The sequence below is a fragment of the Barbus barbus genome, assembly GCF_936440315.1.
Source record: "Barbus barbus genome assembly, chromosome: 32".
Taxonomy (NCBI): Eukaryota; Metazoa; Chordata; class Actinopteri; order Cypriniformes; family Cyprinidae; genus Barbus; species Barbus barbus.
In genome coordinates, this window is record NC_136760.1 from 20,789,625 (window position 1) to 20,808,814 (window position 19,190).

Genomic DNA, 19,190 nt, shown 5'->3' on the forward strand with positions numbered 1-19,190 from the left:
GTTTAAATTTGGCCCTATTCACTTCTATTGTAAGCGCCTTACTGTAACCCAGATTTTTGCTTTTTTGAAAGAAAAGGAGGGACAAGTCTAAAATAATTTTTGTGGTTTTCAACATTCTGCCACAAGTATTGTCAACTGAGTTTAACTTGTAATATGCTTAGGTTTAATATGTCCGCTGAGAGACATCTCATGGATTGTAGTGTGCTAAATGTCTGCATTCAAGACTATGTTACTTTAAAAGCGCCTTGCATCCAACAGCATAAAGGATGATCTCTGCAGACAGGAGAAGAGTGTGTGTCCTGCAACAGTAGTAGAGCAATAGACAGAGACAGAGAGACAGAGAAATGTTATTGCACTGGAAGATGGATGGGAGTCTGGTGCGCGTGCCAGGGGGAGACTCCACATTTCCAGACTGGCTCTGCTCTGGCGGGTGACTGAGTGTGTGTACGTGCGTGTGTATGTGTGAATGTGTTTGGAGGGGGCTACACTGCAGCACACTGTTCAAACTGTTTATGCATACCAGCCTGCTCTGAGTGCCTCTTTGTCATGAGCTGTTTACTTAAACTTATTTTGGGAAAATTCCACATGACTGGATGGGATTTCACCATAAATCATTGAATCTGCAGCTTTGTGTAATGATAACTTCTGTCAGTCATTTAGTCCTCATAAGCTCTTTTTCTGCTTTATGTTTTTCCATAGAACTGACTGGTATTGTGCAGCCTATTATGTGTAGTTTAAATTGAATGTGTGTGTGCATGCAAGGGGATTGGAAGAAATTAAAAGCTCAAGAATTGAGTAAATAATGTGTGATTTTCATCGTTCACAGTTAGTATTTACTTGAATGCAGTTGATTCACATGCAGTACAGTCACAATAGTTTTGAATTTGAAAATACTCACTATTTCCACTAGATGGCATCAGTATACTGTATAAAATATGCTGCATATTAATCAACATAAAGCAGTGGAGAGTCTGAGACAACCAGTCAAAATGATTCTATTTTGCAGTTTGCTTTCAAACAATTTAAAATAACATTTTTATTACAAATTATTTTATAAACATCTATAATTTAAAACAACTTTTTAAAATTACAAACTATATTTTCAGCATTTCTAATTTAATATAATATTTGAATTACAAATTATTTCATCAGCATAACAATATGAATGAGGGGTTCATTGAAAAATGTACATTGAATATACATTTCTAAATATCTTAGTATTGCACAGTATGTTCCTCTTTTCTTTCATTGACACGTGTACTTGAGCTGCCTTGATGTGAATACTTAAATATTTTAAAATATGTATTTATTTATCCATCCATCCTTCCAATTTCCTAAAACCTTACACCAAGTTTTAAATGGAAAAAAGGCCCTAAATGTCTCAATGTGGTCTCAGATTTTTGGATCCCACTGTAGTATTAAATGGCAAGCAGTTCAAGAATAAGCGAATGCCTCTCTTAGAACGATGTTTGCATGTAATCAACTTTTATCTGGTCCTCATCATCTATGATTTTCGCTCTGTTGGAGAGTGAAGGTAAAGTAATACATCTGATTTTTATAGAGAGGTAATGTGCTGAAAAAACAATAATGGAACTCTGTTGTTCTCATATTCGCTTTCTGTCTTTTATACATTGTAGGATGTAACAACCATAAACACAAGCAGTAAAAAATCCAGCCACAGCAGCAAGACCAACAAACACGTTATGAAGACTTGGGAACATCTACAAGAAAAACAAAGTTAATTGATTGACCTTTTAACTTATGTAATTAGTGATAAGATGATAATAGTGCTGTTTCATCATGTGTTATTGGTTCATGGGGTCATATGGTGAAGGACAGGGTAAAAGAGTTGCAATACTTTCCTTGCAGGTTTGCTGGCAGAGTGTTACAATTTGATGGTATTATTTGTTTGAATAGTGTCATTTACATGAAGGTTTATCAAGATACCTTATCAAAATACCAGATCTTATGACTATCATAAGTTTAACTTTAAAGATAGCTAACAGCAAAGCAGAGATGAGTTTGACATTATATAGCAGTATAATATAGCATTATATAGCAGATTATTGCTATTGTCTGAAATTTAAATCTCATATTTTCTAAAGTATGATCATTTTTACCTCTTAAAATAATCAAAATAAGTCTTATCTCAGACCTCTAAGATATTAAATAAGTATACAATATACATATACAAATATATACAATATAATAAGTATTTGAATTATTTGGTCCGATTTGTAAGATTTTTGTAAGCACTTTTATTTAGATTCCTCCAAATTCACCTCCAGAATCATATGACTCTCTATTGGATATCAGCATGTGTCGGGTGTTATCCAGTGACCCGTCATTGATTTCTGGCTTTATCCCCAGTAAGTGGCACATTAGAGGGTAAACATTAACGGTCTCAATTATCTGGTCCTACTGCCCCGAAGAAAGGCTTCATATCCATGTCCTCATTGTCATAGCCGTGTTGCCCCTTGTAGGTCTGGAATACGTAGAACTGGAAGAGCATTTAGAACATATGAAATGATCACATAGGCTATAGCATAATGTTTTCCATGTATATTTACTGCATCCATTAGGTGTTTACTTCATGCTCACCCCATTGATGACATATCCTGGGTCTGCGAAGAGAACGATGGGCAGGATGCGTGGATGTTTGGAGTAATGCAGTCGGGCAGGCATGTCTTCTTTCTTATAAACGTGAAGGTTTGGATGCCCTCCTTTCAAGGCTTCATAAACCTTGTCAAGCATCCCTTCTTTGGGCAACAGCAGCCCAGAAGGTCCATAGTCCACCATGTGGAATTTCAGATCTTTTAAAGAGAATCCAGGGATGTCAGTAAGTATTATCTCTTTTACATCCTCTCCTTTGAACACGGTGCGCATGCCACGCATGTCAGCTGTGATGATGTACATGTATATTTATGATGTAATATATTATTTTTATTCTTATTTGTGTCAAGCTGTAATGTTTTGAGATGTACCTGTCTTTGAGCGGTAATAATTGAACCAATTATTATGAATCACACCATGGTTCTCAATGTACCTTCCTGGGGAAGAATACATGGGTCTATTTTTCATTGTCACTAATTTTATAAGTTTTTGTTCTGCTGAGGCTTCTCCTGAAGATTACATTTTGGTTCATACTAGTGCTGTCAATCGATAAAAATAAAAAAAACTATTTAATCGCACATTTTCTCTGAAATTAATTGAGATTAATCCCACCTAACATTAAAGCTTGACTATTGCAATAATTTCACATTAACGTAGAAACAACATAAAGACAGTATATTTTTAATATTTGTTTAATAGAGTATCACTGATACCAATATAACTGATGTCTCTATGAAATTGTTTGGTTTGATTTCCTCTTTTTATCCTCTGTTCTTTGATTAACAGACATCGCAGCAGCTAGGTTATTTTGGCTGCTTTAAGAGCTGCCACTGCTGAACATGATGTGGACCTGAGAGGCATTGTATTTTCTCGCAACTCTTTACTTTTTCTGGCAGGCTTCAAGCATGCTACAAGCACAGTATAATGGCTGACAGGACAAGAAAATCTTTTTAATGACATACGCCTGACAACATCTCATCTGATTGCAGTTCACTGTTGTACTACTGAAGCTCCTTGTCACCTGTACCTTTTCTGTGGCCTGGCGCTGAGGCGAAGTTTGAGAGTGCGTCTGAAAAGTTTCCAGTTTGATGTGACCATAAAGACGTTCTGCGTATAAATAAAGACAATTCCTGTCAAGAAAAAAGAGACAGAAGCAGCAGTTGTGAGTGGGGTTACCAACCCTAGCTCCGCCCCTGCGCGCTGCTTTTGACAGCACTAGTTCATAAATTGGCAGTTACATATATCCAATGCATTTCATTGCATTCATGGTAAATGTTTTATCAGTTTGTGTATTCCTTAAGAATCAAATCCATGACATTAGCATTGCTAGCATTATGCTCATCTGTTTGGGCTACAGTAAATGAACACTCAAAGTATATTGTGATCGTGTGAACTTTACTTATGCCAAATTTACACTATAAATGTGGCACAGCAGCACTTCTGAAGTGCTATTTAAGTGTACACAATATTTAATGCTGCTCAGCGGTAGCATAAATGCATTTCCACAGCAATTTTAACTGTATACTGTGATTACTAGTGACTAAGGTGGGTCAGACTCAGAGCAGACATAATGCATACATTTTTATTCCTTTACACTGAATTTTGCGTGAACAAAGAGCAATTTTATCTTGGCTCCATAAAGACATATTTAGGCATTTTTAGTGATTTTCATAAAAATAAAAATCAATAAATTATTCAAAATAATTTGCTTCTATATGTTTTTGCTTACATATATTCATGCCAAATGTTAGCAAGTATATATATATAGGCTACAGGTCTATATTCAGTGGTCTGATTAAGAACTAATTCATCATAAATATTTACACTATGAGAAGGTAACATGTATCTAAAACTTGCATTTTGCAGTGTCACTGTATATTATCTTTTAATTGTCTTTTTCTAATTGTCTTTTTCTCCTTACCAGATAACAGGGTGAAGTGTGTAGGACTAGTGATGGTCAGGAAAGGTGGAGTGACATATGCTGCCTTGACTCCTTCCTCAGCCATTTTGTCCAGGTTTGGGGTGTCCACATCTCGGTCATAGTCCCATCTGAACCCATCAAAGCCGATCAGTAGTAGTTTGTTTTTGCCTGTGGTACAGCGATCTCTGACTGGAGCAGAAAGAGTGGCAGGAAATATAAGCAGCAAAACACTCAGTGCCAGTAACATGACAGGTATTCCACTACTACTGTTGATGTAACAATCTTGCTTTTCTTTGGCGGGTCTGATGGTTGTTCCTGATCTAACAGCCTCATCTTTTGACTGATCCTTTTGTCTGTTTTTGCCATCACTTTCTGCACACTAAAGTTCACATTTCTGATGTTTATGAGGTGAATTACATGCTTATGCTATCTTTTGGTAGTGGCTTATCAGAAGTTATGGGACAAATAATTATACAACTCTTTTTTGAACAGCGTTTCTCTGATTTACAGCTCACTGCTTATATAATGAAACATGGTGTTTTCTATCTAGGCTGTATTGTGTGAAGGTAAAGATAAACGTCTAACCAGTCATTAGACTCATTGCCTAAGTGGGTTATATATCTACACTTTTGCAATTGAAATGGCAAAAGACCTAAGCATTTGGACTTTATCAATCAGACAGTGCTTCAAATGGTGAGCCACAGTATAGAATGTAAGCTGCATAAGGGCTGTTTATTTGCAAAAACTTTCTAAGTGTGAACAGTACTGTGGCCCTTGAGTTGGCCCTTGTCTTAACCAACTTGGGAATCATCTTCACCAGCTGGAGCAACAGCTTGGACATTCCTGCTGGTCTTTTCGGCATGGAATCCTGCAGTCTAGTTGTTTAGGCACCAGGTTATGTTACCTTATGATGGCAAAAGGTATTTCCATTGTTTGCAACCACACAATATTTATGCATATTCTTCAGTTTATTTGATTTCGAAATGATGCACATTTAAAATTGTAAATATGTGGCCCAATGGAATGTCTGTGTTATGAGTTAAGTAATGCATTTGAGGGGTAGTTTCATGTTCCTAATCTAATTTAGTGTAATCCTCTAAATTGTGGTTCAGACTGGCATTTTTGCACTACTACTTTATACATCTCTGGTGTGAATTTCTCTTTTGAGGCCACTGTGAAGCATTTCAATCATAGTTAAAAGGACAGGGCTATGAATGGGGAACTCCATGGTGTTTTCTTCTGTTTAAGGCCTTTCACTTCTTCATAATTTGCTCATCAATGATGCATGAGTATATTTCACTGGCTTCCATTATGTTCATACCAAGATAAAGAAAAGAGAATACAACAGTTCCCTATCATTATATTATTTTATAGGCCTATAAGAAACACAAAAATACTGGACATATCTTTTAGTTTTAAACTTATAGGTCTCCAAGATATTCAAATATCTCCAAGCTCTTTAATCCTTAAAATCCACAATCCCATTTAAATATTCAGTTATTACACACACACACACAAATACATGCTTTTCATCAACTTGCATTATTAGTATTGGTAATTTCAAGATCTTGACCCAGGCTTTCAATAACTGAAGCACACATGCTAATATGGCTGCATTCATGTGATACACATTCATGACCCCAAAACACATTTCATTTCATAATGCATTTTATGATGCACTCTCCCACCATCAACTACTTAGTTCAGTCAGATGCTAGCTGAGGGTATGGTGATGTATTATGTGACTATTGAAAACAAATGTACATACAGTAAAACATTTGGACATAGTAAGAGTCTTATCTTATACTTTTCCATTGGAGATAAAGATATCTATTAGTATAAATAATGATCCACCTCATTTTTATGATGTTAGAGGTCTGAACAATATTATAGACTTTCTTAAAAGTTATAGAAATTCTGCAGTTAAAAATATTTGTCATTTAACCTTTTAAGAAAAAATCTGTTGTCCCTCTTAGAACGATGTTTGCTTGGAGTCGGCTTTCATCTCATGTTCATCTCCGATGTCTTTTGCTCTGTTGGAGAGTAAAGATAAAAAAATGCATCAGATCTTCACAAACCAGACAAAAACTGTCCCAAAAAGAAAAAGTAACAAGTCTTAATGTAGCTCTGTGCCGTACTTTGGAGTAATTTTGCATCTTTTATATCCTTTGTAGGATGCAACAACCACAAACACAATCAATAAAAATCCAGCAACAGCAGCAAGACCATTAAACACGTTCTGAAGACTCGACTCGCGAACATCTGTGTGTGAGAGAGAGAGAAAACGAAGTATTGTGAACTAAATTAGTTTTATTGATTGACCTGAACGTTATGTAATTTATGGTCTGAAGAGACTCAAACTTTACTTGAACTCAAACTTTACTTATATGTGCAACACAGCTATTATGTTTTATAGACTTAATGGGACAAAATGTTAGACTGATGTTTAAATATTTACCTGTCAACTAGCCATTTTGTTTTCTAGTATCAGATTTAGAAACGGGTGAAAAGCTTTCATTTGGATTTACCTCCAGAATCACACGACTCCCCATCAGATATCAGCATGTGTCGGGTGTTATCCAGTGACCCGTCATTAATTTCTGGCTTTATCCCCAGTAAGTGGCACATTAGAGGGTAAACATTAACTGTCTCAAATGGTCCAACAAATAAGTTTCTGTGGAAATCGGGTCCTACTGCCCTGAAGAAAGGCTTCATGTCCATGACCTCATTGTCATAGCCGTGTTCCCCTTTATTTGTCTGGAATACGTAGAACTGGAAGAGTATTTAGAACATATGAAATAATTACATATAATAGCACAATGTTTTCCACGTATGTTTATTGTGTCCATTATAGGTATTTACTGAATCCTCACCCCATTGATGACATATCCTGGGTCTGCGAAGAGAACGATGGGCAGGATGCGTGGATGTTTGGAGTAATGCAGTCGGGCAGGCATGTCTTCTTTCTTGTAAACGTGAAGGTTTGGATGTCCTCCTTTCAAGGCTTCATAAACCTTGTCAAGCATCCCTTCTTTGGGCAACAGCAGCCCAGAAGGTCCATAGTCCACCATGTGGAATTTCAGATCTTTCAAAGAGAATCCAGGAATGTCAGTAAGTATTATCTCTTTTACATCCTCTCCTTTGAACACGGTGCTCATGCCATGGTCAGCTGTGATGATGATATTCAGGTGGTCACTGAGTCCGTGTTTCTCAGCAGTTTCCCGTATGTAGCCCACAGTGCGGTCCACTTTCTTGACCGCCTCGCGACGCTCAGGAGAGTCAGGCCCGTACTTGTGGCCAGTAGAATCTGGGTCACCAAAATACATAGTGACAAAATCTAAGTCTTGATCTATAAACCATTCCTTCATGACCTTGTCCACATTCTCCCTCCAAGCCGTCTCATTGGTGTAGTCATAAAACCACGGTTCCACCTCCTTTACTTGGATTGATTCGTTCTGGTAAGGGGCCGCAGTACCAGGGAAATGTAAGGATCCTGTTTTTTTACCCTAAGAAAGGACAAATTTACAAGTCAGTTATATCCCATTTAAAGCAAATGTGTATTAGGAAGTGATATACTGTAGTATACTAAATATACTAAATCTTTTGTGTCAAGCTTTTTGAGACCTGTCTTTGAGCGGTGATCCAAATGGGTAGACTGCCATTATCCCAGTATTCATCCACAAACTGTGTCATGTAGTACTGTTTCTTCTCTTGTGTAGTTGTATTGAACCAATTGTTATGAATCACACCATGGTTCTCAATGTACCTTCCTGGGGAACAATACATATTTTTTAGTGCAACGAATTTTATGAGTTTTGTGTTCTGCTGAGACTTCTCCACAAGATTACCTTTGTGTTCGTACATTAGGCAGTTACATATATCCAACACATCTTTCATTGCATTCATGTTATACTGTATATGTTTTATCTGTTTGTGCGTTCTTTAGGAATCAAACCCGACATTAGCAGTGGTAGCTAGATGCTTGTCTGTTTAAGCTACAGTATATGAACTCTTAAAAGAATATCGTAATCATAAAACTGTCCATTAACAAAAAATCCATTGTTTTTACTCTCTTTGTGTCTTAATATACACAGTGGTCCCCAAAATATTTTACAGCTGTACTTAAAAATTTTGTAAATTTCATTGCATTATATAAAAGCAAGTGGCATTTGCAAACAATCAATGCTAGACCTTTTCTCAGAACTTTACTTATGCCAAATTCACACCACAAATGTGGCACAGAAACATTTCTAAAGTGGCATTTAAAAGTCTTTACACATTGTTTAATGCTGCTCAGAGGTGGCATAAATGCATTTCCACAGCAGTTTCAACTGATTACCAGAGGTGGGTAGTAACGAGTTACATTTACTTGAGTAAATTTTTTGGGTAACTAATACTTTTAGAGTATATTTCACGAGTTCGCCTGCCCATTCAGCCCTGCCAGATAATGGTAAACAAACTTGGCTTGCTGTCCGCGAAGGAGGCTCGAACCCGAGGCCGCACGCGCTGAGTCATCTGAAGCGGTTCTCACTCAGATAACAGAAAGTTTAAGAACATCAAGAGCATTGAAGACAATGCTTTGGATCTACAGTGAGTTGAAAGCAAATCAGCAAAGGCTATGGTTTGCTAGCTATGAAGATCTTTATTAGATTAACACTGTGTGTTCTGTCGGTTCCACAGGTATAGATTCGATTACAGTACACGATACCACTATGACATTACCAGTTTGTTGTACATGTACCTTACACATTAAATGCAATGTATAATTTATTCATTAAATAAGCTGTCACAGAGTATATGAAATGAGTACCCGCCAAACCCACGTTAGCTCTGCGTAGCAGCATGCGACCTGTTCCAGGTGGAATGCCTTTGCCTAGACACAATTAATATTGATATTTTCACCATATTTACGCTTGCAGAAACATAGGCTACATTTGTTTACATTTTGCAGAACAGGAAGAAGATCCATCAATGTGCTTTTGTTTCAGATGTTCGGTATCGGTCATGTGAGGAGTTTTCACTCTTCTTCGTGTCATACAAATATAGGCTAATACATAATTACTATAATTTTAAATTTAATTTAATTCAGTGATGCAAATCAGAATTCTTATCAGCTGTTACTCCAGTTTTCAGAGTCATATGATCCTTCATAAATCATTCAAATAAATGTATTTATTACCAGCGTTGTTGAAAAAACCCCAGCATATGCTGGTTTTGAAGCTGGGATGCTGGTTTATTTCGGTCCTTTGCTGGTTTAAGCTGGTCCTTAGCTGGTCATGTACTGGTCTTAAGCTGGTCTGACCAGCTTAGGACCAGCACATGACCCGTTTAAACCAGCTAAGGACCAGCTTAAATCAGCTCAAACCAGCATCCCATGCTTCAAAACATACCTTACCAGCATGCTGTTTTTTCAACAGGGAACAGTTTTGCTGCTTAATATTTTTTGGAACCTGTGACATTTTGTTCAGGATTCTTTTATGAATAGAAAGCTAAAAAAGAACAGCATTGATAATAAATCAGGCTGATAAAAATTCTGATTTGATCACTGAAATAAATTACATAAAAAAAACCATTAAAAGTATTTTGAACGGCAGTGTGTGTGTGCGTGTATATATATAAATGTATATCTAAATATCTATATATATAAATAAAAATAGACCATATTCAGTATATGATCCAAAGTAACTAGTAACTAACTACTTGAGTAGTTTTTTTATCTGATACTTTTTTACTCTTACTCAAGTAACTATTCAGACTTTTACTTTTACTGAGTAAATATTTCTTCAAGTACTTTTACTTTTACTTGAGTACAGTTTTTGGGTACTCTACCCACCTCTGCTGATTACTAGGGACTAAGGTGGGTCAGAGCAGACATCATTTAGTCTGCATAATTTTTTTAATTATTTCTTTAATTAAAAAGATGCATAAATAAATATACATTTTTGTGATTTTTATTTTTATTTTATAGAAGTAAAAATAAATAAATCCTTAAAAATATTTACATGCCAAATATAATATTTATGCCAAATGTTAGCAAGTTTACATATACAGGTATATATTCAGTGGTTTCATTAAGAGCTAATTCACCATAGATATTGACACTATTAACTTGGATTTTGTATCTATTTACTTTAAATTAGAAATGTATTGCTTTTTCTCCTTACCAGATAACAGGGTGAAGTGTGTCGGACTAGTGATGGTCAGGAAAGGTGGAGTGACATATGCTGCCTTGACTCCTTCCTCAGCCATTTTGTCCAGGTTTGGGGTGTCCACATCTCGGTCGTAGTCCCATCTGAACCCATCAAAGCTGATTAGTAGTAGTTTGTTTTTGCCTGTGGTACAGCGATCTCTGACTGGAGCAGAAAGAGTCGCAGGAAATATAAGCAGCAAAACACTCAGTGCCAGTAACATGACGGGTATTCCACTACTACTGTTGATGTAACTGGATCTTGCTTTTCTTTGGCTGGTCTGATGGTTGTTCCTGATCTAACAGCCTCATCTTTTGACTGATCCTTTTGTCTCTGTGTTTTTTTGCCAAACTTTCTCCACACTAAAGTTCACATTATTTATGTTTATGAGACGAATTACATGCTTATGCTATCTTTTGGTATCTTATCTAGTGGCTTATCAGAAGTTATGGGACAAAAGCAATTATATAGCTCTTTTCTGAACAACGTTTCTCTGATTTACAGCTCACTGCTTATATAATGAAACACAATGTTTTATATCAAGACTGTATTGTGTCAAGGCAAAGATAACTATCTAACCAGTATAGACGAAATGAGTTATTTATCTATTGCTTGTGCAATTGGGATTGAAAAACTAAGCATTTGGACTTTATCAATCAGACAGTGCTTCAAAAGGTGAGCTACAGTATAGAATGGAAGCTGCATAAGGGCTGTTTATTTGCAAAAACTTTAAAGTGTGAACAGTACTGTGGCCCTTGAGTTGTTGACTAATTTCTGCTCTTAACCAACTTAGGAATCATCCCTACTGAAATGACCACCACAATTTGCTGTGTTTTATTCTGACCAGTCTTCTTGCCTAGCACAATTATAGCACAATGGATAACCAGCTTCACCAGCTGGACCAACACTAAACAGCTTGAACATTTCTGCTGGACCTTTTGGCATGGAATCCTGCAGTCTAGTTCTTTAACCACGAGGTTATGTTATGCATGGTAACTGATGACAAAATGTATTCCTGTTGTTTGTAACCACACAATATTCTGTAATGATGCACGTTTGAAATTGTGGTCCAAAGGAATGTCTGTATCATGAGTACTTTATGGTAATGCATTTGAGTGGTAGTTTCATGTTCATGTTCTCCTCTATGTGGCTCAGACTTGCACAAGAATTGAGAGTAATTTTGTACTGTTCTTCTTTATACAACTCTGGTGTGAATTGCACTTTTGAGGCCATTTCGAAGCATTTCAATTGTAGTTGAAGTCAAGACCTTAACTTGGCCACTCTATGGTGTTTACCTCTGTCTGAGGCCCTTTTTTTGACATAATTTGATCATCCATGAGTATATTTCACTGGCTTCCATTATGTTCAAAAACAAAAAACTATAATAAAAAATTCTGAAATTAATTTCACACTAAAGACCTTTCATTAAAATCTAATTTTAGTAAAATACTACTATTAATTAATTATTTTATAATACATACAATATTGTAATTTCATATTAAACCACCCATTTTGCTAGAAATTATTATTTTTTATATAATATTGCAATTTCGTAATAAATGCGACATTTCTATCAAAATATAAATTTTTATACAAATATACTATTTATTTATATATATGTTTTTAAATACTGTATACTCTTTTTTTTATTTCATAGTAAAGTACACACATTTCCATAATATTATTTTATATTAAACACATTTCCATGACAATATCGGGTAATTCTTTTTATAAGTTTAATAATATTATAATCATAAATATCTTCACTTTTGGATGCAAATAGATGTTATTTAACAGTTTACCTTGATATGAAGAGGCTGAGGCATGTATTAGTATTTGGCATAAGACTTATCTTTTTCTCCTTACCAGATAACAGGGTGAAGTGTGTAGGACCGGTGATTGTCAGGTAAGGGGGAGTGATATATGCCACCTTGACTCCTTCCTCAGCCATTTTGTCCAGGTTTGGGGTGTTCACATCTCAGTCGTAGTCCCACCTGAGCAGTAGTTTCTTTTTGCCTGTTGTGCAGTGATCTCTGACTGGAGCAGAAAGAGTCTCGGGGAACATTAGCAGCAAAACACATAGTGCCAATAACATGATATATGTATTCACCTACTTCTGTTTTACACAGAAACAGCCTTGCTTTTTGTCTGAATGTTATAAATTTCTCAGCTCTCTGATCTTGGACTTGTTCTTTTGTCTAGGTGCTTTGCCATGCAGACTTAAGTTCACATTATCATTGAGGTTTATGGGATGGATTGCATGTCTGTGTTATCTTGCACTATCTGACAGTCTTATCAGAAGTTATAGGGCACAGGCAATTACTCTGCCCTTTTTTCATATAGTTTTACAATTAATTTATAGTTCACAGCTTATAATAATAAATTAAAGGCTATATGACGTATACCTATATTGTAAAATGTTCACATGTTTGTTCAAATGTTTGTTATTTCTTTACTCCCCCCCCCCCCCCCCCCCCCCGTTGTCTGTGCCTGTCTCTCACCTCCACACCTCCACAGCTTTCAAGGAACGCTGGGACTAGACTGGCTCTTGTTGGAGCCATGGCAGGAACTTTTTGGGCAGTCGTTAAAGAAATCTCTGTGATAGCTGTGGTAGAAACGTCTGGACCTCTGGGAAGACATCAAAAGCCTTACAAAATGTGGTTAATGATTCATATACTGTATATTCAAATGATTACCTTCACTTAAAATGACTGGTAGTTGAGTCTCCTATTACAGCCACTTGATGGTGCCAGACACCTTTTAGTTTCTGTCCTGGTTACCTGCAGGAATCCTGTCTGTAGTTCTGTGTGCTGAAATCATGATGGAACCAACAGGACAGAATAAAAATCCTACAGCCAGGTCAGGATGCTTTCTACATGTGGCCTGTATGTTTGTCCACTTGCTTGTCATGTGGGATATAGAGAAGAATTACTGTAGAATTCCTATGGAATATTCTGATTTCTGTAAGGTTTGTGCACGTCTTTTTAAGGTCTTACTACTGGACAGTTTTCTCATTAATATATCTGGTATTAGGTTAATAGGAAAGTCTTAAAATTACTAGCCTAAAAATTTTACAATTATAAATTGTTAAATCTGCTAAATTTTATGTATTTAAAAAGGAACAATGCATTAACTACACAAACACTTTGAGAAAACAAAAGCAAAATAAATAAAAAATAATAGCTTGTTTTAATTTAGTTTAAACTTGTGTCATGATTTTAACAGAACACTTGGAAACTTAATAGCCTGGGTAAGGAGGGTCATTCATTTTCCATTAATTTTTATCAAAATTCTTTCTATTGTTTCCTAAGGAGAATTTTATCCAATCAGAATTTAGTCCTTGACATTGCGGATGAGCTCCACTCCTTTAGATTGTCAGTTTAATCATCCAATCAGTTGTTTCATTTGTAAATGTGGGTGTGGTCTTCCAAGCTACGCATTCCTGCGTAACCCACTACATTTTTTAAGGTAAACATGTAGAAGTATAATTGCCGCCGGATGAATTAAACAGTAAATGAATGCTGATTTCACTTCAAATATTTTTTCATAAGTGTTTACTGTGAGTTTTGTTTTATTCTTCTATTCCACCTAAAATGGGTTTGTTGAATTTTAAAGGCTTTAGCATTATCGCGTTATGTGTTTGTTGGTGGCGTAGTGTCCGTTTGAGCCTTTTTGGCATCTCTTGTACTGTAAATTGGCTAAAATATAAGCCACTGTATTTATCTTATTGATATAAAATGGTGTTTCTTTATGGTTTTGAAGTTACAACCCAAGCCCAGCTTAAAAGCTGAAATTGTTCTTGTCTTGTGCCTGCTCAGGCCTGAAGGAATATATAATTTATATAGGAATATATCATTTTAACACACTTTGCAATGCTAGTTTAAACCCTGCTCTCTTTGCATTTTTAAAGACCCCATGAATTTATAATGAATTTTTTTTACATTGTATTATAATGAAAATTATGCCATATTACTGACAACAAAAATAAACATAATGGGGGAGTGGCGTTATGAATCAGGCTAATAAACATATAAATAAATATTCTCTTTTATTTTTTCTGGAAATCCCATTGGGGTCCTTTTTGTGAGAGAAATTCAATAGATTTTATACAGATTTGTTAAAAAAAGACCTCAGAAATGTAGTTTAGATGTTTTGAACATGGCACGCACGACCTCTTAGTGTCCATGTGCTTGTGTTATTGGTAATTTCATGGTCTTGACCCAGGCTTTCAATAACTGAAACGCATGTGCTTGTTTTATATTACGACCCCCATGTGACACACGTTCATGACCTCAAAACTCATCTCATTTCATAATGCAGTTTATGAGCCCCCCCCACCTGCTTGCTAGGTTAAAGACAAGTCAGATGTTAGCTGTTTGAGAGAATGGTAATGTATTATGATGAATATTGGAAACAACTGGTGGTAAAGCAGTGATTACAACCTAACTTAAGCATTTGAACGTGATGGCCAGTAATACAGGCATTTGTTTCATAGCAGTTATGATGACATTCAATCATGTCAACCATTGTGTGCGCTTGTTTAGATTATTGGTAACTATCAATTTTTAGATTATTCTGGTCTTCAAATTTGTTTGGCGGTCAAGACTGGATTAACCATATGTGCCCAAACGTTATCTGGAGATTTTTTTTTTTAGTTTGAGACTCAAAAATGGACTGGCAAGATTGAGTCTACAGTTAACAAGTCAATATTACCTGTTTAAGTCAATCACAGTGGTGTTGGTGTTTAGAGCCGCACTCTATCCGCATCCTTCAGTACATAGTTTAAAATCACTGCCCTTTTTGACCTTTTATGAAATAAGAAATGGTAGAATCGCATATCGATGCTAATGACGTCTATTCGTATATCACTCGGAGAGTGTTTTATCTTGGAGGCTGGTCAGTAGTGTTTTACGATGCGACCTTATTGAAGTCAATCAAATCATCTGACAGCTAGTTGCTCAGATGGGGTTTGCTTTTGGCCTTGGGACAAGTTCAAGGTGAACACCTAATCTCTTGGAAGATAAGCTATTACTATCATCAGGGCTCACTTTTCTCATTTACATTCACCTACATACATGAACAGAAAGCGAAAGGCATGTGTATTAGAGGCAGAGTGAGTGCTAGTTTTTCATTCTGTGCTTATGAAGCTTTTAAAGTCGATGTGGAATGAAAATTCACCCTATCTATTTTCCAAATGCATGTTATAGATCATATTGTGAATGATTTATTATGCATGTTTCATTTTTTGACCTTGTAGTTTATTTTGATCAAAATGTCATAACTAGATCTTCCAGTGAAAACGAAAGACTTCTCTCTGGTGATGTGTGCAGGACTTTTCCAGTCATTTAAGCCCAAAGTATAATTTGGTTTTTAATGCGTACACTAACAAACACACACAATCGAAGGCATAGCTTTTCAAAGCAGATAGTCCACGGATGCGCACTGCGAAGTTTCATCTTAGTCCAGTGCCTGCATTATTTCTCTCACAAAGTTATGACCACTAAAGCTGCTCTTTTTTTATTAGGTGTTTGGACCTTCATTCTGATGGCACCCATTTACTGCAGAGGATCCATTGGTGAGATGCAATGCTGAATTTCTCCAAATCTGTTCTGATGATTAAACAAACTCATCTACATCTTGGATGACCTGAGGGTGAGTACATTTTCAGCAAATTTTCTTTTTTGGAAATACTATACCTTTAATGCATATTGGAAATGATTCTCTGTTAATTTTCACGTTTTAATAAACAATGTCAGATTTATTTTAGTTATTTATATGAGTGCAAAATGTTTGAACGCATGCTTTTTAGTTGCCGTATGCATTACATTTCAGCTTTTGTCTTTATAAATCCCGATTTGTTCCTCAATTTTGTAAAATCCATCCTCCCCTACATTTTTTTTCAGTTTCAATAATCATCTCAACTTTAAGTAACACTGTACAATGAATTGCTCAGTTGCTGCTAAGTTGGAGAAAAATTTGAAAGTCAATACCACAACACACCACTCCAGTAAATTCACGCTTTTGAATTGGATGATTGGTCTGTTTTGGCCCACTCTGAGCGTCAAAGTCACAGCAAACTTCATTTTGTACGTGCTCATCGAGCATATGGTTTATATTCGCAACGTTTATTTGGTCTGAACAGGCGGCGTGTCTGGTAGTTGGCAAAGGGGGTGGAGGTCTCCATGTGGCACCGTGCTAGCAGGATTAGGACTAAGCCTGGGTAAAGCTCTGGTTAGGTTTAGTCTTAAGCCTGCACCGGGCACTTCAAATAACCCATCCTAAGCCCTCAAATACTAGACTGCGGCCTGTGTCAAGCATCCTCATCTATCATATTACAAGTTTGAAAGGCACCTTGTAACACTTGTTCTGAGCCTTTTAATAGTTCTTCTTTTTTATGGGTTTACCTCGGTGAAGACTCAGTCCAAACTAATGAAGAAGGCGAACCCGAATTGAAAGGGTAAAGGGGTGGGGGTTAACGCTTGTTAAATACCACCGACTGAAGACACTGTTTTACAGTACGTCGTTAAAGTTGCACTCGCTGATAGCCACTTGATAGCATTCACTATATAACGCTGGGGGAAATGAATGTGCGGAGGAAGTGTGAATTGTGCGAAACCTATGAAAACAAGTTGTTAAGTGGTTGTATCAGTCAACCGGGGTTTGTAATCAAGCGAGAAGAGAGGCTGCCTGCAGAGATGTGTCATCTTGTCTTATAGTGACTCATCAGCGACAAATTGGTGGTGGGATGGACGAGTGATAGTAAAATATAATGGATAATGTTGTACGCTTTATCGTAGCAGGTTTGTTTTCCTGTCGTTTTTGGTCATTTGCGCTCGTATCACTGAGGGCGTATGGCTGGCGAGGCAGCTGTGAGACATTATCGCAGCCCTGCGTCTCGCTCATTTGTGACAAATGCGTTCTGAGCCACACCACTTTGCATTCAACTCTTATTGCTTAATTAGTTTTAACAGCAAATGTTGTTACACAGCAGCAGTCACATACGGATCTAATACTGAGATCTCTCTCATTAATTAAGTGCGTTAATTGTGAGTATAACAGATGAGTGCAGTATGGCTGGCTTCCTCTCCTGCCTCCCGTTCTCGCTGTTTATCACGGGGACATAAGCTGTCATCGGCTTTTCAAACTCCACCAAAGCCGCAGCTGGCTAATTACCTGCCACTCAGGTTGAACTCTTTCTCAAGAAACTGTGTTTAAAGATGGAAAAATGAACGTTAATCCGACTTTGTTTGGAGTTTAGTTCAGCTTTAGGTCAGGGGAGGACAAACATTTTTCTGGACCCAGAGGTTTGAGACTGATTTTAACTGGATTTTTTAGTCAATGGGATGCATGTTGATAGATCCAATCGTACTGTTGCGCATTTAGTTAAGGCTAAATGCATGCAGTTTTGTGTGTTTCTGAGCTATATGTAATGCTATGATTTACATATCCAGAACAATATAGAAATTTCATTAATATTGTAGATTTAAAAAAAAAGGTTGCACCTGGGATCAAAAATTAAATTGAAAGATTTTATAGTTACATTAATGCAGTATGAATTTTATTATTTGTTTTTGTATTATTTAGATGTTGTTTATTTTTACCATAAAAAATAAAAGAAATAAAGCCTTGGATATTGATATGTCAATAAATCCCCAGTCAGGCAATCAATAAATAAACTTAAATAAATAGGCTTCAATAAATAAATAGAACAGTACATAAATGCATATATAAATTCATAAGATAAAAGGAATTGACCAACAGTTTAATTTAAAAAAAATATTTTATTCAGAAAGTTTTTACCTGCAATTTTTTTCTTAGCATTTCTATTTCATATTAAATCAAAATGTTATATAAATAAATACTGTATAAAGTTATTGTGATGCCTAAGAAATGTTAATGTTAATTTTTAATGATGTTGATGTTGTTTACTTGTTGATATATAACCAAATAAAACAAACATAGATTTGCCTTAGAAAAGACTAATGACATTGTAATTAATAATATAAGACTACTAAAATAATAAACTAAATGTTATATAATATAAATAATAAAAAAAATATTTGTAGCCACACTCATCTATCAAGCCAAAAAGTCCATCGTCATTTCCTAGAAGGTTCTGTGATCAACTGCTTTGTTTAATCCGTTCTTATAGAGAGTTTTTTTTTTTTTTCTTTTTCTCAGCAGGGAACATTGTGTACTTGGTGTGTGAGTAAATTGTGTGCCTCTGTAATCTATTGCTTTGTGTGCGTGCGTGTATGCGTGTGTGTGTGTGTTTATACCTGGACTGGTGCAGTGAGGCATGGGGGCAGGGTCTGAGATTGCCGTGCCACCTTAGCGCCCTCCACTGACTGCTGGCAGGCCACTGGAAAAGCGGCCCCTTGTGTGCTGACAGTGATATATGGGTAATTTAAAAAGTCGTTCTTTTCAAAGCAGCCAGCTGCTGAGAGGGCATCCAACCACAGCCCATT

General features: G+C 36.3%; 2 protein-coding genes and 1 pseudogene across 3 annotated transcripts in view; 1 reads left to right on the forward strand and 2 right to left on the reverse strand.

Moving 5' to 3' along the window:
* Window positions 1-1,624: 1,624 nt before the first annotated feature.
* Window positions 1,625-4,781, reverse strand: LOC306852731 (ectonucleotide pyrophosphatase/phosphodiesterase family member 7-like; annotated as a pseudogene). The gene is made up of 5 exons: window positions 4,535-4,781; window positions 2,985-3,050; window positions 2,602-2,924; window positions 2,283-2,500; window positions 1,625-1,721 (listed from the first exon to the last, which is right to left on the reverse strand). The product of its transcript is annotated as an ectonucleotide pyrophosphatase/phosphodiesterase family member 7-like (transcript).
* A 1,725-nt stretch (window positions 4,782-6,506) lies between these two features.
* On the reverse strand, window positions 6,507-10,945 carry LOC306852732 (ectonucleotide pyrophosphatase/phosphodiesterase family member 7-like; the record flags this gene model as incomplete). The annotated part of the gene is made up of 6 exons (XM_079389795.1): window positions 6,507-6,567; window positions 6,673-6,796; window positions 7,063-7,306; window positions 7,408-8,040; window positions 8,159-8,304; window positions 10,699-10,945. 6 exons carry the CDS (start codon window positions 10,943-10,945, stop codon window positions 6,507-6,509), a joined length of 1,455 nt encoding a protein of 484 aa, XP_079245921.1.
* Window positions 10,946-14,166: 3,221 nt separating this feature from the next.
* Window positions 14,167-19,190, forward strand: part of rbfox3a (RNA binding fox-1 homolog 3a) — a gene marked incomplete at its 3' end in the record, with an annotated part of 435,124 nt that continues 430,100 nt past the window's right edge. Inside the window, exons 1-2 of the mRNA XM_079388760.1 lie at window positions 14,167-14,281; window positions 16,247-16,374. The remainder of the gene's footprint in view (window positions 14,282-16,246; window positions 16,375-19,190) is intronic.